Source organism: Brienomyrus brachyistius, chromosome 7, assembly GCF_023856365.1.
Source record: "Brienomyrus brachyistius isolate T26 chromosome 7, BBRACH_0.4, whole genome shotgun sequence".
NCBI lineage: Eukaryota > Metazoa > Chordata > Actinopteri > Osteoglossiformes > Mormyridae > Brienomyrus > Brienomyrus brachyistius.
The window spans coordinates 1,984,253-2,005,724 of NC_064539.1; the positions used below are offsets into that span (position 1 = coordinate 1,984,253).

The 21,472-nt window shown below is 43.2% G+C and overlaps 2 protein-coding genes across 2 annotated transcripts; one reads left to right on the forward strand and one right to left on the reverse strand.

Annotated features, from left to right (window-relative positions):
* Positions 1 to 1,033: 1,033 nt before the first annotated feature.
* ppwd1 (peptidylprolyl isomerase domain and WD repeat containing 1) lies at positions 1,034 to 6,732 on the forward strand. The gene is made up of 11 exons (XM_049019577.1): positions 1,034 to 1,230; positions 1,383 to 1,485; positions 2,081 to 2,184; positions 2,774 to 2,894; positions 2,992 to 3,439; positions 3,941 to 4,131; positions 5,306 to 5,495; positions 5,655 to 5,836; positions 5,965 to 6,046; positions 6,134 to 6,316; positions 6,428 to 6,732. Exons 1-11 carry the CDS (start codon positions 1,098 to 1,100, stop codon positions 6,569 to 6,571), a joined length of 1,881 nt encoding a protein of 626 aa, XP_048875534.1. The 5' UTR covers positions 1,034 to 1,097; the 3' UTR covers positions 6,572 to 6,732.
* Positions 6,733 to 6,877: 145 nt separating this feature from the next.
* trim23 (tripartite motif containing 23) lies at positions 6,878 to 20,935 on the reverse strand. Its single transcript, XM_049019578.1, has 11 exons — positions 20,612 to 20,935; positions 18,938 to 19,100; positions 16,413 to 16,534; positions 15,824 to 16,102; positions 15,280 to 15,462; positions 13,164 to 13,379; positions 12,886 to 13,020; positions 10,755 to 10,884; positions 10,273 to 10,383; positions 8,877 to 9,001; positions 6,878 to 8,414 (listed from the first exon to the last, which is right to left on the reverse strand). The coding sequence occupies exons 1-11, from the start codon at positions 20,705 to 20,707 to the stop codon at positions 8,235 to 8,237; spliced, it is 1,740 nt and encodes a 579-aa protein (XP_048875535.1). The 5' UTR covers positions 20,708 to 20,935; the 3' UTR covers positions 6,878 to 8,234.
* Between the last annotated feature and the right edge of the window lie 537 nt (positions 20,936 to 21,472).

A 21,472-nucleotide genomic window follows, 5' to 3' on the forward strand; every position in this document is an offset into this window, starting at 1 on the left:
TTATAATATCATCAGGGAAGTGGGATTTGCTGGGTTCTATAAAGGTACGTCCTACTGCCAATGGAGCAACCTTTTAGCTAAGCCTCCAAAAGTGCTCCTCTTAATAATGCTTGCTTCCAGTGTAATAACTAATTCACATGTTCAATAAAAAAGGGTGTTGTATTGAATAATGCTTGTGGGCATGTCATGGATTACTCATGTGTCTGATGGGAAGAAAACATCACTTTGGATGGAAAAAAACAGCATCCCCATTTTCTAACCACTTATCCTGGCCAGGGCTCTGGAAAGGACATGGGGCACACTCTGCACACACACTCTATGGGGGGGTGGACAGATAATCAGTAAACTGCATGTCTTTGTACTGTGGGAGGAAACCCACTTAACACGGAAACAGGATAACAATATATGGGAATTATGTGTTACTTAGTGAGTCAGGGCACTGTTTGTGTTCAGAAGGTCACTGGTTTAAATCCCGTGATCAGCAGAGCAAAACCCTTAATTGCTCCAGGGACGAGCTGACACTACCCTCTCAAAGGAGCATGTTGCTTTGTATAAAAGCACCTAGTAAACTTAATAGCACTGCCACCTAGTTTACTGTATCCCATTAAACTAAATCTTAGTTACAGCCTTAAAAAATAAAAAATGGATTTTAGAATATAATAGTTTGCTTAGGAATCATTCGCAATATATCCACAATAGCGTAATTCGTTCATGCCTATGTACAATTAAACCACTGTCAGGACAAGCAGGATATGCTCGTATTAAATACCAACTGGTGTAATTACATTTTTACACGGAGTGTGCAGGAAATGAACGAATCTTTTAGCTAAAAAACTCGACCTGCACTACGCCTCGTTTCCACCAACGAGGTGCCGAAACCGGTGCCGCATCTTTTTAGTAGGGGACTAGTGAGCACCTATATTGCCCTTTTGTACGGCCCCAAAACTAGTCATATCCAGACCCCGCCCCGTCCCTCCAAGACCGGCAAATAAAAACGCTGAGATTGTTGGCGACAGCCAATGAAAATGCACGGCTTTACGCGGTTCCTGGCGTCTCGTAGCAGCACCGGTAGTAGTGATTCACCCTGAAAAACAAGCATGGCGTCCAGTGCGGATTCTGATGAGCGCAAGAGAAAATCAGAAGTGAATGAGGAAAAAGGAGATGATGCTGCAGACGATGAGTGGATCGGACCCATGCCCAGCGAAGCTGTGCAGCCGAAAAAAAGAAAAGGCGAGCATTATTTACTGGTTCGGTATTATTACAAGTAATCCAACTAATCAGCTCGATAGCAAAGACGCGGAAAGAGGAGAAAAAGATGCTCGCACACAGACACGGTCGTTATGTAGGTGGGTAAAGTGGCGTTTTGCTTTGCGTTTCTGCAGTGCTTGAGTATGAACGTGTGTATCTGGACAACCTCCCTTCTGCCGCCATGTACGAGCGCAGCTACATGCACAGGGACGTGATCACGCACATCGCCTGCTCCAAGTAAGTGTTATAATTACACCACCGTTAATAAAGAGTTTCTCTCTGTGATAACTCATCGCCAACTCCAAGTAGGCTTCTGCATGAAGTACCACACTTTAGCAGTTTATTGACATGTCTGTGATTATACACATTGGCCGTTAACCTTTTGTGATAATTAACAGTGTAGCGAATATTTGCATCAGGAGATTTAGCTTGTGTTGTGAAATCAGGCTATTTAACTGTGAGTGAAATTGTCATGCAGGACAGTAATGTGTTGTATTGTAATCTGTGATAAGTGTATCGTACACCCAGTGTACTGCTGTATCATGGATGAGCTTGTTTTAGTTGGCACTGAACCTTGGAATCCCCAGCTTAGTCCCGAAGATCTTGTACATCACTGTCAACTGTTTCAGGGTTACAGATTGCTAAAATTACGGGACTCTAAATTAAGACACCTCTGATGTAGAATAGTAACAAAGAATTGCTCACTCTGTAACTGTGTTTTGGGTAACTTGGGTACTAACGAAAATGGTAGCATGGTATTATTATTATTAACTTAAAGCTGTGTCGTCATGGTGGAAAGGAAGTGTGCCCATTTGTAGCTGTTCATCTACAGGACAGAGTTTATATTAACAGCCAGTCAGGACGGCCACGTGAAGTTCTGGAAGAAGAAGGAGGATGAAGGAATAGAGTTTGTCAAACACTTCCGCAGCCATCTCGGTCTGTATAGCCATTCCTGCCATTTTTCTGTACAGTCCTTGAAACAACTTACATTAAGAGGTTTTTATGATAAATATTCCCTCCCAAGGGTTAATTTGATATTTAAGCAAAGTGGGAGAAGTGTTTTTGAATGTTTATATAAGGATAAGATTTGGAAATATTCACAGCGTTAATATGCTAATACTGACACGTTATTAGTGTTTGAAGTATTAGAGACTTTAGCAAGGACAATGTTATCAGCATATATGTTTTCGGATCTTTCATAAATTGGGCTGTTACACTGCACTTTTGAATTAGATGCCAAACTTCATTGTGTCAGTAATTGTACTTTGTGCAATGTTGGTATAGTTGAATTTGAGATACTGAGTAAAAATAGTTCTGAAATGTGTTCTGTTAACATGCTCTAAAATTGTTTCTTGGACTGTTCATTTTGAAGTGTTGTTTTTTTTGCACTGTCAGTGTATTGAAACTTTTATTTTGTATAAGCTGATGGGTTTTCCTTACTCTGTGTGTATGTGTGTGTGATAAAGTTATTTCAGATGTCCACAGCTATCTATCCCTAGTGTGAATATTTTGCTTTGTCCAACAGGAGTGATTGAGTGCATCGCTGTTAGCGCTGAAGGGGCTCTCCTCTGCACCGTGGGGGACGACCAGGCTATGAAGGTCTTTGACGTTGTCAACTTCGACATGATCAACATGCTCAGGATGGGGTAGGGGGTCGACTGACCGGGGCGGATATTTTGAGTTTCCATATGTTAAAGGGGTGCAGTCTCTAGGGTCTCGGTCATAATCCTCTGTCTCTTCCAGCTTCCACCCTGGCCAGTGTGAGTGGATCTACAATCCAGGAGATGCTATATCCACAGTGGCCTGTTCAGAAAAATCAACGGGGAAGATCTGTGTCTATGATGGGAGGGGAGGCAACCAGCCGCTACACACCTTCGACAAGATGCACTCCTCCCCACTGGCCCACATCCGGCTCAATGCCCGGTATCGGGTCATCGTCTCCGCTGACAAGGGTGGCATGTTGGAGTACTGGACTGGCCTTCCCAGCGAGTTCAAGTTTCCAAAACACGTGCAGTGGGAGTACAAGACGGACACGGACCTGTACGAGTTCGCCAAGTGCAAGACATACCCCACCAGCCTGGCCTTCTCACCTGACGGCAAAAAGATGGCCACCATCGCAACCGACCGCAAAGTCCGGATCTTCCGCTTCCTGACTGGGAAGCTAATGCGAGTGTTTGATGAATCCTTGACCGTAAGTTCAAACATGGCATTACGCATTGAACATTCATGCACAAAGAGGTCCTTGTCTTTGATTTCATTTGAAAATGTTATTTCACTGTGGAATTCTTATTTTTTTTGGAATTTTTATTTATTTTAACGGCTATGATCATGAACGTGCCAAATGCATCACAATACATGTATATCAGTTCTTTGAGGGGAAAAAACTGATATGGAGATATGTGTGAAAATGTTTATTAAAGGGCATTTCAAATCTTCAATACTTTGGACATCTGATTAAGTTAATTCGCATATGCAACTTTTGATTTTGAGTCTCTTGCTGCATTAAATGTAGTCAGAAAAGGGTTATATGGGTCCACACGATTAGAGATCTGCATTTCAGTAGGTGACCGCTAGTTTAGCATTGACATGTTAGGTTATTTATTCAATTAAGTGACAGGTTTGTCTGATTGTCTCTGGCTGAATGATCCTTTCTCCTGCTCTGAATTCTCATCTTTCTGTCCCACTTTTGCAGATGTTTACAGAGCTGCAACAGATGAGACAGCAGCTTCCCGACATGGAGTTCGGACGGCGGATGGCTGTGGAGAGGGAGCTGGAGAAAGTGGATGCCATCCGCCTGACTAACATCATCTTTGATGAGACAGGACATTTCGTCCTTTACGGTACTATGCTCGGCATCAAAGTCATCAACGTGGAGACCAACAGGTACCAGCCCATTTGATTCCTGTTTTAACATTTTTTTTTTTTAAGCGTCATGTAAGGATGGTTTCTGAAAATATTATTGACCATTCTGGAATTTTGCACCTTCTTGGGCAATTTTCCACTGCAACAGGTACCGTACTTTTGGTACTTCATGAAAGTACAGTACTTTAAGGTGTTGGTTTTCCACTGGCCTATAAACTGGTACGGGCCCTGAATGACGTCGTAACAGGAGGCGGGGTGTTTTGTACCGAATATTATAGGGCAGGACAATGTGCGATATTAATCCTAACATTGCATGTTATGCATATGCAATTCTTACATGGCTAGTCAGCTAGATTTTTCTTGCCATCGATTCTGTATGGCCGTGATGGCCCAGGGAGTTTGTTTCGCTACAATGTTTTCACAAACTCATAGGGGGAGGGGAGAAACTTAGCAAGTTTTGCAATTTTAATGATTATTCCTTTTCAAGGTTGTAGTATATGCTTAAAAGAAACCGTTTACTTCCACTGCTTTTGCATGAGTGATGCATGCGCTCTCTGAGACAATTATAATTATTTTCATCCTTGCTGTTTAAATCAGTCCTAGATGATTTGTGAGAAATTCTTTCATTTTATAAATATCCAAATATTTATTACAAGATATTGGGAAATGTTTTAATACTGTGCTGTTCAAGTATATTATACAACATACTTTTTTCTTGTCATGCCATTCAGTTCTTGCTATTTGTTGTTCCTGCCAGATTGCAAGTTAAGCTTGAGTCTCTTAATTGGTTCTCACATCTATTATTTGTTACTTTTATCGTTTTACTTTGTCTGTTTTCTGAGGTTGCCACTTTTTTCAAGTTGGCGGTTGTATTGCGTTTCAGAGACTAGGCTATTTGCATAACCAATCGACAAGAAAACTTCGACAAAGTCGCACCCCAAAGTACCAGAAAAGTATCCCAGTTGGTTTGACACTTTTGGTACTGGCACTCAACTGGAATTCAATGCAAAAGAGAAAGTACTTTACCAGGTGCAATGGAAAAGCGGCCTTTTTTGCGCTAGTTTCCATTTCTTTCTTTTCAGCCATATTGCAGTTTTGGTTCTTAAAGTTGAATTGTTGTGAAACAAGGTTTTTAGATGTCTGTCTTGAGAACGACAGGAGAAGCTACAATGGCTGATGGCTCATCTCCATCCAGGTGTGTCCGGATCTTGGGGAAGCAGGAGAACATCCGCGTGGTGCAGCTTAGCCTGTTTCAGGGCATCGCTAAGGTCACCAAGACGGCGCCTACCATCGAGATGAAAGCCTCTGACAACCCGGCCTTGCAGTGCTCCGAGCCAGACCCCACCATCTTCTGCACAGCCTTCAAGAAGAACCGCTTCTACTTGGTGAGTAGATTTTACCGAAATGAACCAGCTAGATGCCACAAGAAGTGTGTCAAGGCTTGACTGGAGTTTTTGTGCTTAGCAGTACAATAATTTGATGGGTACATTTTTCATACAAGGTTACGGTGTAGTAAACTGTGCTTTCTTGCTTTTGTGTGACAGTTTACTAAGAGGGAACCAGAAGATACCAAGAGTGCCGATTCAGACAGGGACATCTTCAACGAAAAGCCATCCAAGGAGGAGGTCATGGCCGCCACACAGGCCGAGGGCCCAAAGAGAGTGTCGGACAGCGCCATCATCCACACCACCATGGGGGACGTTCACCTGAAACTCTTCCCAGTGGAGTATGTAGCCTGTGCCAAGTTTGCATGATTGAACCACAGTTCTTACTTAAAAATTTAGGCCTGATATTGTTCAAACATAATCTGATGTTTTCTGCTTAAATTCAGTTACCGCATTCTCTTTTTGCCAGGTGTCCAAAGACAGTGGAAAACTTCTGTGTCCACAGCAGAAATGGTTATTACAATGGTCACATATTCCATCGTGTTATCAAGGTATGTTGAGGGGTCTTGTTATCCTTGCCAGCCTGAAGTCATGTTAACCAGGAATTTTGACTCACACACGGAACCCATGTTCCGCAGGGTTTCATGATCCAGACAGGAGACCCCACCGGCACGGGAATGGGAGGGGAGAGCATCTGGGGTGGAGAGTTTGAGGATGAGTTTCATGCAACGTTGAGGCACGATCGTCCGTACACCCTTAGCATGGCCAATGGTGGACCCGGTACCAACGGTTCCCAGTTCTTCATCACTGTCGTCCCAACCGTAAGCCCTTTCTGCCGCTATACCCAGGAACCACAGTCCACAAGTCCTGCTGTTTTCACATAAGGATGATGGAAAAAATTAACCACCACCCCTCCTCCTTCTTTGGTACAGCCCTGGCTGGACAACAAGCACACGGTGTTTGGAAGGACCACGAAAGGAATGGAGGTCGTTCAGAGGATCTCTAACGTCAAAGTCAACCCAAAAACAGACAAGCCGTATGAGGATGTCAGTATCATTAATATCACCATCAAATAATTAGTGGTGTTCAGGGTGCTTGCTTTTTTTCTTTTTTTTTAATAAAGAGTTTTACACAGAGTAATGATGAAATTTTACATTTTAAATACATCATGTCACCCATATGTTATTAATGTACATTCACTGAAAATATAAAAGATCAAGGTGATGTTGGATGGTAATTGTGACAGTATGATTTTCATGAATTATCTATTTACTAGCATAACATGGTGTACAAAAGCATCATGAAGTTCACACATTACAAATGTCTGGGTATGCACTGTGCTTTCACATGTTAAGATTCTGCTTATGCCGGAAATGTAACATTTCCCACAACCCAACACCACAGAATGACTAAGAAAACAACCCATAAATTCACGTTCTTTAAATAGGTACAAGCAGTTAACATTATTTAGCAATGAGGTTGACTGAACAGTAGAACAAAAACCAACTTTTCAAATATTTTTTGATACAGGATATTTTTTTACTCCTATGTACTGTAAGCTCATAACATGCAGTATAGCAAAAGAAAGTGCCTACTTCCATCATCTACCTAAACAAAGCCCACACGAACCCGAGTCCGTTTCTAGCACCACAGCAGTTTATACAGCAGTTGGTCACATATCTGCAGGACAGCCAACGGCCCAGGGCCGCAACTCCCACAATCCACAGCGTGGCAGTCATTTGTCCATTTGGCTTGAAAGTTTTCTAACGACTCATCCTTTATCCAGCCTACCACAACTTAACATGCTCCTCAAAACAGGAGGCGGGGAGACGAACATACTGCTCACAATTCATCTAGCACAACTACACGGTTCTGAAACTGTCAAGGATTTCCCACAGTCTTATGTACAAGCACATATTTGGAGAGAGAAGATTGTTCGATTAGGTGCTGGGTAAGCCCCAGGGAAAATGATGTGGGCTCGATCAAGAAGCAGAGTTTCATCGGGTTTCGCAATCCTGTGGTCCTCCAGAAATTGGTCTAAACTAAGGCAAGGACAGTGGACCAAACATTGCAGAGACCAACACGCCCCTGGTGGTCAGTCATGTCCTCCTCTCGCTGTAAATAGAGATTCAGCTGAATTACAAAAAGTCACCTACACAAGAGGAGGGACGTAATCCTAAATACTGATCAAGTGACCAATGTTGGATGCCTTATAACGCAGTACATCAAGTCTACAGGAGGAGGAATTTACATGTTTTATTCTGCCATAACTAACTTGTCTAATGCTGTTTGTCCCACCTGTTCAGGAGAGACGGGGACTGAACACAGCGTTGAGCTATTTCACCAAACAACGGCTCAAGTTAAATGCTACAACCAGAAAATACTCCAGAAATGGATATGTAACAGAAAAAAAAAAACAAAAACGCATGCAGTGAGCCTGTTTTTCTCAGTGAAAGTTAATACACTGCTGACGAGTGCATGTTACATTATAGTCAACCCTATGAAAGACAAACCACAGAGGAACTCTGAAGTGATGGTCGGTGTGTTAGCGAGCTGCATCACTTCATCACGATCCCTCTGGTTTAAATGAGGGTACTCACCCTCACAAAAAACACACACACACATTCTCTCTCACACAGACAGACACACACACACATAGAGCATCAGGGGATAGCATTAACGGTGATCGGAGAGGTAGGGTCAGGGCGATCAAATTTATGGACGGAATGGACCGGAAGCTCAGGCCACGTCCAGCACGCCAGCAGCCACCAGTTGGCGAGACAACCAGTCCAGCCCCTCATGGAGGCCCGTTCCGCTACGGGCGTCACAACCCTGCACGTGCCAGCTGCGGCCACAGCACAGTTTGTGCAGGCTCAGCAACGCTGTCAGCTCCTCCACGGACACTGCACCCGGGACATCCTGCAGACAGGGTCAGGGGTCATGGGTCAGCAGCAGCCAGAATACTACCCTCTATCCACAAACATGCTCCCCATAGTCACGTTTGTGAAGAAAGTGATTTTTTTTTTTTAAATACCTCACATTCCTAAAATGCAGTACACGTGCGTTGACAAGATTGACAAGGCATAAGAAATGTACAGCTACAGTTCACCAGACATCGTAATTTCAGTTCTCCTCATTTGAGTCTAAACTATACACCCCCACTCATAGAGACTTTCATTCATGTTACATTTATTTTTCCAGCAGACGCTTTTATCCAAAGTGACATGCAATACAAAGCAGGGTCAACAGGCCCTGGAGCATCTAAAAAAAAAAAAAAGCACACTCTGCTAACCCTGGGATTTGAACCAGCGACCAGTCATATGTTCAGTCATAGGGTCGGACACCACTTAGTCACATAGTGGGAGGCAGTTTTTTGTTTACCTGCTTGTTAGCAAAGATGAGGAGCAGAGCGTCTCTCAGCTCCTTCTCTGTTAGCAGCTTTGCTAGTTCACTGTGGGCCTCCATAAGCCGGTCCCTGTGGCAGCTGTCAATGACGAATACCACAGCTAGGGGGTGCAAGAGCACAGGGTGTAGTGTTATAGGACATACGAAATATATGGCAAACCGCAGCCATCATCCACTTCATTACAATTACAAATCTAACTTCAGATCTTCCATGATCGTTTAAAATAGTGAGCATGAACAACTACTATAAACCCAAAATGAAATATGGTAAAAATGTTATGCACTTGATCTGCTTAACAGATTTGCGCTGGCCTAAGGGGTACATGTCAACAAACATTTTGACTTAAAAAATCTTCACAAAAACTTCAAAATGTGGTCAGAATTGGAGCAGTCACTATTATTCGATTAAGCTTAATCACTCGATTATACACAAGCATCAATAAAACTTTTTCGGCAATATGGCGGAAGGTAGATGGAACGTAGGTAGATGCAGGATGAGGATTCAAATTAAGAGCAAAAGCATCATTTGTGTGGAAGCACTTCACATTAAAAGCAAATGAAAATGCGGTCGTCTGTCAGCATTTCAAAGCAGAACTTAACCATCACCAGGGTACGACTGCAAAATAAATACATCATAAAAGTAGACATTCAGGTTTGACAGACTCACCCAATAATGCGAGGTTAGCCTATATGTCCCATTTAGCATCTCAAAGTAGCTAAACCTGTGTTTATCATCACTTTGACTTAATTCATTTTGCTTATTAGGATTCCTGTATGTTCAAACAATCACTGCTAAAACGAAGGTTACCCCGTCGCTGAGCTGCATCGTTTTACATAATATGGTACATAATAACATATTAACATTATTTCTTGTTAACATGTTTTGTGTTTTGAATAGGACTGAACAAGACTAGAAAAAGATCACACTGCGATATTTAGGAGCTGAAAAGTTCTGCATTTTGCTGTAGTTATTTATCTACCATCAGTGTCTGTCAAATAACTCGGTGTTGCCCAGAGTTGCCAACAGACAAAAAGCAGTGCCGACACATCACTCTCTTTTGCTTATTTCCACTATAAAATACAAAATATTTCCATTCTGTATAATACAAATGTCGTGTGACTGAGCATGCGCTCTGCAATGTGTGGTTGGTTCCTGCCTTGCGCGAACATATATATTGTATGGTATTGTATTGTATTGTATATAAATGATTCCTCACATTAATCAGTAGATTACTCGATTATTAATATAAATCGACAGTGACAACCCTAGTCAGAATACATGGCAGTCTGACAACTAAAGATTGGTTAGTTTCCACTTAAGAAGAAAAAAAGATAATAGAGGTAAGCAACAGAGCCACAAAGCATAGCCTACCCTGAGTATTTAGATAATAGTGTTTCCAAAGTGGTCTGAGTTTATGCTTGCCACCCACATCCCAGATGGTGAACTTCAGATTCTTATACTCCACTGTCTCCACATTGAATCCTGGAAAACAGGAACTTGAATTTAGCCTCATACCCTTTGAGATGGCTTCAACACCTGGGATTTAAACCCACTCCACCACTGATGAGAATCCAATTCACATTAGCACCCAAACCAAGGGTAAACTAGATGATTCTTTGTGAAAGCAGAACAACTGTTTATATGACAGACAATATGGATGAGACCCAAAGTTTTGAAGTAATTTTCAAATTTAGCATTTATTGACATCAATTGCTTTACTTTTTTTGTGAAGGATCTAATCCAGACCAGCTACTGAATGGTAAGAAGGCAGATGTTTATGTAGGAAGCCGAAAAGTCACATGACCCATTACACACAGCAGAGAGAGAGGGCTGACAGCATGCGTCAAGCTTACCGATTGTCGGAATGGGCTGCATGAACTCATCCTGTTTCAGCTTGAAGAGGATGGTGGTCTTACCAGCACCATCCAGGCCCAGGGTCACCACGCGAATCTCCATCTTTGGGCCAATGTGTACCCGGTTATCCTGCAATGCACAACAGGCACCATGTTTATGGGATCTATTGGAGAGTCCTGTCAATTCAGTACTATGTTTATGTGATCTTTGGAAGGGTCCTGAAAATTGAGTACCATTTTTATGGGATCGACTGGCGTTTTTCCACTGCACCAGATGCCGTACTTCTGATACCAAAAGTACGGTACTTCTGATACCAAAAGTACGGTACTTCAGGGTGTTGGTTTTCCATTGATATAAAAACTGGTACTGGTGCTGAATGACATCACAATTCAAGTTGGGATATTTTGTACTGAATTTGAAAAATGGCTGTAGTACGTTCCACGGCTTGGCGATGTGCAATATTAATATCAATGCACATGTTATGCACATACAATTCTTACATCGCTAGTCAGCCATACTAAAATAAGGCTTTATCTTACTTTCAACTCAGTACGGACTGGGGTTAAAGTTTCTCTAAAATATTTTTATTGTTAATAGGAAATTTTCATTCTTGCCGTTTAAATCACTCGAAGACGGGTTTTTGAGAAATTTATGAACTCCTTCTTTGTTTTATAAATGCCTTAATATTTATTACAGCCAAATCACATCGCTAGGACAGCACGCTATATGCCTGCTGTATTAGAATATTCAACAAAATAATTTCTTGCCATACCATCTGGATCTCTTCTTACGACGACTATTTTTTTTTCTTTTTTAACTTTGTTTATCATTATTTTCTGAGTTTGCAAATGTTTTCAAGGCGGTGTTTGTATTGTGTTTCAGAGGCAGGCTATCTGCATAACCAGATGGCAAAGAAAGTCCCACCCCAAAGTACCAATGCTGGTTTGGCACTTTCGGTACTGGAACTCCACTGGAAGTCAATGGAAAAGCAAAAGTAGTGAAAGTACCAAAGGTACTGTACCAATTTTTTTGCAGTGGAAAAGCGCCCTATGGAATGGTCCTTTAAACTTTTTACAAATGTTTGCTTTATGTCATTTCAATTTTATGAACAAAAAACATTACTACCTGTTTTTGCTAACCAAAAGAAACTTGACTGAAAGAGGATTTTCGCTTTTACAAAAAAAGTAGAAATGCGAAAATAGTGTTTGTTTATCAGCAAGCCAGTTATAGATATACAGTCATGCGTCAGAAAATCAGTTTTGGTGAACAACGCACCACCTACACGAGATTTTTATGGAGCAGAAAAAATCCTATTGCCTACCACCCCCACAATCGTCGTAACACATAGCACAACTCATTACTCAAATGTTTGTGGTGATGCTAGTATAAGTAAACCTACCGCGCTGCCAGTTGTATGAAAGTAGAACACATACAATTACATACATTATCATAATACTTGATAATGATAATAAAGCACCTAACCCTAAGTTACTGGTTTATATATTTACTATATTGTACTTTTTAATCATTGTTTAAGTTATATCATATAGCATAGGTGTGTAGAGGGCTACCATCTAACTTTGTTAACTAAAGTTTGTGAACTAAAGTTCACTTTATCCTGTTTTTATATGTTTATTGTTTAACAACGCCTGTCATTAAGTGAAACATGACTGTACTGATTCTGAGAAATGAAACTACGCTGTACATACATTATTTCTACTTTATATAGGCTGTGTATTTATCATGTTATTCCTGCTTTTACTATATGTTAGTGTAATTTTAGGTTTTACGTGTTATTTGGCATGATTTGGTAGTTTTTTTTGGTCTTGGAACGCTCAAACTTTTTATCCCATATAAATGAACGGAAACTGCTTCTTTGCCTTACGCCATTTCGGCTTATGAAAGGTTTCCTAAGATATTTATATTTAAATTGAACAGCACTTTTAGGAGTCCGGTAGGAGTGCCCCCTACAGGCTACTGATCCTTGGGATGCAAGTCTCCCAAATCGATCGTGATTCACTGCTCTCTTTCCCCCCATGAGTGATAATAATCTGGTTAACCAGAAGGCGTGCGCCTCACTTTGCGGTCACATTTTGATGTGGTCGCATTTTGGCGCACGGCAGGGTGTACCTTTGTGAAGGTGACGGGGATGCCGGCATCCAGCTGGACATGGTCCGTCAGCTCCGTGAATTGCTGCTGCTGCTTCTGCAGGGTCTCCAGCAGCCGGGTTATCTCTTGCTTCGCCAGGACCACGCGGCAGTCGTCCTGTAGGGGGTGACACCAAAAAGGACCCTGGTCTCACAAATCATTCAAGTACTACAAATAAAATGTTTAAACTAGAGGGGACTTTTAGTCTGTTAACAGGCAGCCTCCTGACGAGACTTCCGGTCCATCGCAGCGCCCCCTACCTGCTGCAGCGTCTTCTCGCAGTGCAGGCATGCAGTGGACACCTGGGACAGCAGGATGGTCATGTCCTCCTGCTGCTGCCGCAGCCACATGAGACGCTCGCGCACATGAGCGTCAACCACACTGAGTGCCATCTCTTCCTGGCGGCATAGAGCCTCATGCAAGTCAGCAAAGTAGGCCCTAACACAGGAGCGTGCGCTCTCTGCTGTGCCTGGGACCTGGGGGGAGGTAGGAGAGGTCACATTCAGACAAAAGCCGCCATCATGAGTAAACACCATCAATCTGACCAGCAAAACGCTCCTCTGCCAATATGCATGTAATGTATTTACATAAACACCTTCCTGCTTTGTGGCTAGTACGTTTTCGGACTGTATGTTTCTGGTCGGTGTTTTTGGAGGAATTTCCTTTCAAATATGGAGCCAGGCCAGCACTCTAGCTAACATAATGTCACAAAAATTTCACAGTTAAACCACAAAATTGTTTTATTGCTGCTCAAAATCACATGAACTAATGAGCTTGTCCCGTGCCTGTGGCCAACTGTGATGTACACGCCCTGCTATTATATGGCAGCACACGGTCCCAGCGGAGGTGTTTACCGCCACTCAAACCATGCACTTTACATAGTACATACAGCCATTCCTTATTTAGGAGATGCTGAAGCAACATGTGCCGTTAAGCAGCTTGCTAGCTACAATCTTTTGATTCCAATTGCTAGCTATATATTTAGTCATTTAAACAACTAGGAAGGGGGGATAACTTTTGATTGGGGACCCAGAAAGAAGAAACACACCCCAGCATGGAACACAGAACAGCACAGCACAGCACAGCACAGCACAGCACAGCACAGCACAGCACAACACAACACAACACTTTACTGTCATTATATTGCAGTACAATGAGATTAAGAGTCTATGTGAAGCTTTGGTGTGAGTGTACAGCCAGCCATCTCTGGAATCATCTTGGAGTGCAAGAGGATTTCATACCTGTTTCCAGTTAAACTAAATCTAGGAAACTATAGCCAAGGTGGTTAACTAAGAAAATTAAGAATAAAGTCAGGGCTCTGTTCCACAAACTATTCCAGAAATCGTTCATAGTGGGGTACCACAGGGTTCAATTTTAGGGCCACTATTGTTCCTAATTTACATTAATGATATTGACACCAATACATACAGTAAACTGGTTATGTTTGCAGACGACACCAAGGTGGGTGGTGTAGCAAATACTGATCTAGCAGCAGAGAGGCTACAACGGGATCTGGATTTAATTAGCAACTGGGCTGATATCTGGCAGATGAAATTTAACATAGATAAATGAAAGGTAATCCATGCAGGGAGCAGAAATATAAAAGTACAGATATTTTATAGGTTCCACGGAAATAAAGGTAGCTTATTATGAGAAAGACCTCGGTGTGTATGTTGATACTTCCATGTACCACTCTCGCCAGTGTGGGGAAGCAATAAGAAAGGCCAATAGGATGTTGGATTACATGTCTAGGTCTGTGGAGTTTAAGTCAAAGGAGGTGATGCTATGATTATATAATTCCTTGGTAAGACCCCACCTAGAATATCGTGAGCAGGTTTTGTCACCATACCTTAAGAAGGACATTGTTGCCTTGGAAAGGGTGCAACGTAGGGCGACGAGAATGATTCCTAGTATTAGAGGAATGTCTTATGTGGAGAGGTTAGCTGAGCTGAATCTGTTTAGCCTTGAGCAAAGGAGACTAAGGGGGGACATGATCCAGGTATATAAGGTTCTAACAGGTCGGGATGCTGTTCAGCTAAATGTCTATTTCAATATTAATTTAAATACTAGAACTCGTGGCAATAAATGGAAATTAGTGAGAACATTTTAACATGATTTTGAGGAAACACCTCTTTACACAGCATGTAGCTGGAGGATGGAATAGTCTTCTGCTAGTGTAGCACAAGCTAAAACCCTGGGTTCCTTTAAATAAGAGCTAGATAAGATTTTAACAACTCTGAGCTATTAGTTAAGTTCTCCCCAAATGAACATGATGGGCCAAATGGCCTCCTCTCGTTTGTAAATTTCTTATGTTCTTATTTAGGCTGGGCCTCACAGAGGAGCAAGGATCTCTCACCCCCCTTCCACCCCACTTACGTGCTCCGTGTGGGCCATGCCGACCCCGTCTTCCACGATCTGCTCCCCCCCCTCAATCTGCTGCACAATGCCCACCAGCTTGCGCGAGTACTCCGACACCTCCTCGGTGAATGTGCGGATGCAGTGTGCCATGTCCAGGATGGATGCACGGATCTGATTGGCTTCGGCTTCTAACACTGCATGCTGGGAAGGGAGAGGTAGTGGAGAGGATCCGGGGTAAATGCCACAACGGAGGCACCATGAGAGAACTTAAACTTCAGAGAAGCCTGGGACCAGAGATGGACAAAAGTTTAAAGCAACTAGAAAGAGATTTTATACGGCAAAATTAAGAAATATGAAGAAGGTACGAACTGGAAACAAAACAATAGGAGAGGGGGGGTCAATAAATAATAGACAGAATCACGCAGAAAACAAAGCAGCTTCTGGCAAATAGGCCCGTCGCAGGACAGACTACGACGCCACGAGGTACCAGGCATGACTAATGGCACGATCGCCAGAATGGCCTGGACATGCAGCGGAGAGCGGTGGACCACGGAGCCAGTACCTTGTGTCCCTGGTGCTTGCCGTACTCCTTGCACACGCAGCACATGAGGGGCCCAGGCTGGCAGCCATCCTCCAGGCACACAAACTCGATGGCGTGCACCTGGTGCTGGGGGCACAACGTCTTCTCGTGCGGCTTGTCAGCTAGCGGCACGCGCCGGTGCTTGGCCAGCGTGCGCGTGGAGTGCGTCAGCTGGGAGCACTCGCCACACAGGTGGGTGGCGCACACTGTGCAGTACATGGAGGCTGTGTGGCTCTCATCCTCGTCGCAGCGGATGATGCACTGTGAGGACAGAGAACACCGGGAATGTGCCTCCATTCCAGAGTTTATTATCCTCATGTATGTAGTGTTACTGTCTGTTACAGTCTAAATGTAATTTACACTGTCAGAAGGTGGTTGTTGTGCCACTGTAAACCTGCAATTTCCTTCAGGATGAACAATGTATCTACCTACCTATGTATGTACATACCTACCTACCTCCCTACCCACCCATCCATCCATCTTTTGCCAGGTTTTCACAAACAAATTAAGGAAAATGGTAGCACATTTCCAGCTGCACCCTCTGTGAACACCCCTGCGGACCTGGCCGTACCTCTCCCACCCCCCCGAGGGCATCATCTGACACCCCCGACTGGTTGGAGGCGCCGTTCTGCAGCCGCTCCAGCAGCTCCAGCAGGGCAAAATTCTTCTTCAGCCCCCAAACCCCAGAATCCCCTGCAGTGGAAACACAGAATTTTGAATTGTTGACAGGTCCAGATATCTAGCCTGATAGATATCCAAATGGGCATCCCTGACACATCGGCAACTCTGTCGGGTCGAGTCTTGGAACAGTATACAAATAGCCATTGAGCACTGATTTTACCTCCGATTGTCAGCAAGTGGAAAATTGGGGCTAAAATCATGTAGCATATACTTGGCATTAGTTTTTTTAGCCCTGGTTTTTGCTTTAAATGTAGACCAGAAATGCTCTTCAGCAAAAACTTTCAAAATCGTGATACATGTCAAATCGGCAAACATATATCGATATAATATCCGTTTGGGAGGTTTCTGCTGATTCCCACCCCTAATATCTACATACCAGAGGTGGAGATTTCAAGTCCAGAACGAACAAATCCAGACCAAGATTTTGTTTCAACCATCCACTTGGTCTGGATTTGTTCACTCTGGACCTGAAATACCCCCCTCTGCTACATACTAACCAGCAGCAACCAGCAGCCTTTAGAGATCTGAAAGTTATAAAAAGCTGGTTCAAGTCAACTGCAAGTTGACATAATAACAGAAAGCAATAGCAAACAAAATGTGATCAAGCAACTTATAACTGATAGTCATCCACACAACACAGATTGTACTGGACCACAGCTACCCAGCGACTCAATGCAGACATCACTCTGTGAGGCCTTTCACTGCAGAGAAAGTGCAGTGAATGGGTCAGTGTTTCCCAACCCAGTTCTCGGGGAAACGAGACAGTCCACATTTTTGCTCCCTCCCAGCTCCAAGCACACTTGTACCAGGCATTCGGTGTTCCTGATAGGCCAGGAGCTGAAAGGGAGCAAAATGTGGACTGTTTGGAGGTCCCCAAGGATCAGGTTGAGAAAGACTGGAATAGGTGCACCTTCGTTTTGAGATGGAAAATGAAGGTTAAGTGCTTCCTGCTGCATCAAAGGTAATTTAATGGGCTGAGGAGGGGTCACGGTTTTTATGGCTGTGTGGAGAAATATGGCAGGGCACACAAGGGCTTTGGAGAGTAACGGACAGTCAGAATTTTAACAATTCGAATGGGCCGTGTGAGACCGCGGCCGGCGAGGAGCACAGAAATAACTCCGAAATGTTATGTCCACAACATAACAACAAAACACTGCAAGAAGGACGTCAAGGAAATTACAGTGTGACCTGACCTCCGATAGGGAATGTCTCTTTTTGTGAAGTGATTGAGCTTTAATGAGCATGTCTTTACGTAAATGTATTTACCCTTTCATGGGTAACGGCCAGAGCTAAGCTGTTTCCTGAAAATGTTTGTTTTTCCCCTTTTTGTTTCAAAGGCCGATTTGTTTCTTGGAGTTCAATGCAATTTCATGAGCATATATTGACCTCTTATTTGTAAAAATTGTGCATCTCATATTTTAGTTATTTATTTATTATTTATTGTATTGATTCATGCCTAGAATATTTTATATGCTTTGGATTCACTCCCTGCCAAGACTTGTCCAAAAATAGAAATAAAATGTGTCCAATTCGTCCAGAAATTCCGAATGTTACCTTTTAGTCATCCACGTTACAATTTCATAAAATCATAACTCCCCCCCCCACTTAACATAACTTAACATATTTGCGAGTTCTGTGATTAAATGTGACCTTCTACTGAAGCTCAGCTACCGAAGCCAAACTCCAACAAAACAAAACAGGAAGACAGTCTGCAAATACACCAGCTTCACCGTGAAGTGCAGAGCTCCCACAACCAATTACGTAATGTTATCAAGCAGAGCTTGGATTCTGCATTGTTCATAAATCAAAGATAAATCCCTCACTACCCGGTTTCAACAAATTTTCTCACCATGCCCTGCAACGTCTAATTGCCTTTTAGTGCAACTCAAATGCACCTTCCAAGCAGCTTTTGTGTATTGAATATGATGAGTGTTTGCCTACAATAGTGCTAATTATTGTTATTGTCTGCAATTGCAGTCATCAGGTTAGGACCCTGTGGTTGTGCTCGGAAGGCCATTGGTTTGAAACCCATGACTGGCAGACCGATGCTGCCATTGGGCTCATAATCAAAACTGTTAATCCATAACTGCACTGTCCACTGTACACTGGCAGACCCGACACAGTGACCTCCAAGCTTGCTGTCAGATATGCATCTCATGGAGAGCAAGATGGAACAGAAGAAAAGAATTTCAAAACCTGAAACCCTAAAGGTACACTTCCTTAATCAAGTTCAAATTCTCTCTATTGTCATCTTCAGCGATATGATCCATGGGGCATTCGCTGAGATGGAATTTCGATCTTGCTGGGAATAGTGCAAAGGAACAGTAATATGAGAATAAAATATGAACATGTGAGATATGGACTTAATACATAATGGACCGAGGTAAGATTATAACTGAGCGTGCATTTCCTCACCCAGCTCGGTGACCTGTCTGTCAAATGGGCAGCGTATGGCACGACCGTGCAGCGGCAGGCGGGTGAGGCAGTCATGACACACAGTGTGACCACACAACAGCAGCCTGGGCACCTTGTCCCCTTGCAGAGAGAAGACATCTTCACAGACTCCGCATTCCAGCACCTGGCGGCAGAGTGACACAGTACTCAATAAACAGGGAAAAAGCTACGTGTCTTACTGTAGCGCTTCCGACAATGAGGACAGTGTGGCAGACATCTGTTAAAATTTGACACATGTGGAAAAAGGGACCATTATGCATTCACACTATAAACAGAACAAACGTACAACTTTTTCACCACACATATTATTCTTAAACAGGCTAGAGGGAATTAGCATATAAAATAGGTACAACTTAGACTGAAACGGCAAACCATTTTGTACATTCTTCATCAGATGATCACCAGCATAAATAGTGACACCTAAATGGTACAGTATGTCATCATTTTTAAAGATATTCAGTGCACCAGAATACTACCCAAATATATTCAGCTGGAATTACTAGCGTAAACATCTCTTTCAAGCAAGGAACACACTCCTATGGAGAAGCCTTTGCATTTAAACTAGCACTCTTCGGCGTCTGGTTCTGCTGGTGCTTGGACTCTCCATCTGTGATCACTATTGGGCTCTTGAGCAAGGTCCTTAATTCAAAAATTCACCAGAGCCCCCAGATACATGAATGACCCTGTACTCAGACCCCAAGCTTCACTCTCACCTCGATGTGTAAATTTGTGTGTGCGTGCGTGCGTGTGTGTGTGTGTGTCTTAAAGGAAAGCAAGATGGCATATGCGAAAACCAAAGAATTCCTATGTGGCGAATAATGTGTCATTTTTAAATGGGCACCTTCCGTAATTAACTAAGAAATCGCACAATTTCAAACTTGTACAAAACAGCGCAGAGCACTGAACACACCTTTCAGGCGCAGCAAGTTGCACTTCCAAACACATTTCACGCAATAACTTCTGATGCCTCAACAGTCTGGAGGTACTATTTTTTAAGATCACACGATTATCGTAGTCCGTCAAACCGGCTTAGGCGCAGAATGCATGTCAGTGGCGCAACGCCGCCACTTGATGCGTATTCATGCATTATCATGCATTAGTACAGTAGGGTTTGGAAAGACGCATCCACCCGTCAGGTTCTTTGGCATGGTAATGGACTATTAATATCGCTCCTTAATTTCCTCACTGCAGCTGCACATACATCGCACAGTACAGCACAAATGGAAATTTCCAGATCAATCGCAACCAGGCTGTCGGCTGGCACCAAGGCTAAGCTGCACATAGCTAGCTGGCAATGCGTAGTTAACCTGAAGTCCCATACAATGCATCTTACCTCGTATATCTGCTCTAGTACCGCTGGCTACCCAGCTATATCGGGCACATTAATGACGAACCACAAAAGCCAGCCAGCTATTGAAATGAATTGACATTAAATAGCATCTTGGTGAAATATCAGATTACACTTGCGCGATAGCTGAGGCCACAGGGCTGTCATCACCGCAACGAAACATGCGACGCCCCGGCCAGCGGCTGTATCAGAGCCACGAAGGCATCTCCAGGGGTCGCAGCGTCCACACGCATCGTCGTCGTTAACCCCAAACACTCCTACCCCACCTTCACAAAGCCGCCACGCACCTTCACCGTACTGCCACCAGCCGCCCGACCGTGCCGAATGCAGGGTTCCATTGCAGCGGCGGTCCCCTGCTTGTTTACAGCCAGACCGGCGGCCATCCTCGGGCACTACCACCGACGCCAGCGCTGGGGGAGAGAAAGGTGGGGGGGGAGACAGGCGTAATTCATGATGCGTGTCTTTTTATTGATTCAGTCAGAACGCTTATACTTGCGACATTGTACTATTGTTATTGTCTCGAATCTATTTTATAAAAAAACCTGATTGTTAGACTTATAGCGACACTCAAACAAACGTTTTGCACCCCTACTAAAAATGGAGGATTCTGTCAGCTGTTTCCGTCATCTACAGTATCGCTTTTCCAAACGCCGAAATGAATAAGAAGTAATACAGACACCCAATCCATTATTTAAAAAAGAAAAAGAATTCTGGTATTGGTGCGACCACAGTCTTAAAACTGTCTGTAAAGAGTGACTTAAATGCATTGGGGAGATTATCATTTCACCTATTAAGAATACAAAAACGAATAAGTAAGACACTGAAAAACTTCAAATTGCCAGTTGGATTGCGTTTTAAGGGTGCAAAGTAAATGTATTTTGTTTTCATTACATAAGTAAACGACATCTATTCAGTTATTTCCGCCGAAAGCATGATTTCATTATTTAAAAAATCAGAAGATAGCAGACATGCATTGAAATATAAAAGTATGTGAATATATTTTGGAGTTGCTAAATTGCCCATAGGTGTGCATGTGTGAGTGAATGGTGTGTGTGAATGGTGTGTGAGTGTGCCCTATGATGGACTGGCCCCCCATCCTGGGTTGTTCTCTGCCTCGTGCCCATTGCTTCCGGGATAGGCTCCGGACC

Excerpts from the sequence above, each read along its gene's own strand:
- ppwd1 (XM_049019577.1), top strand. The coding sequence starts at position 1,098 with ATGGCGTCCAGTGCGGATTCTGATGAGCGCAAGAGAAAATCAGAAGTG. Across the intron at positions 1,486-2,080 it reads ACGCACATCGCCTGCTCCAA|GACAGAGTTTATATTAACAG; the intron begins GTAAGTGTTATA and ends GTTCATCTACAG. Across the intron at positions 5,837-5,964 it reads CTGAAACTCTTCCCAGTGGA|GTGTCCAAAGACAGTGGAAA; the intron begins GTATGTAGCCTG and ends TCTTTTTGCCAG.
- trim23 (XM_049019578.1), bottom strand. The coding sequence starts at position 20,707 with ATGGCCGCCGGTCTGGCTGTAAACAAGCAGGGGACCGCCGCTGCAATG. Across the intron at positions 16,535-18,937 it reads CAGACAGGTCACCGAGCTGG|GGGATTCTGGGGTTTGGGGG; the intron begins GTGAGGAAATGC and ends TTTCCACTGCAG. Across the intron at positions 16,103-16,412 it reads CCCTCGGGGGGGTGGGAGAG|TGCATCATCCGCTGCGACGA; the intron begins GTACGGCCAGGT and ends CTGTCCTCACAG.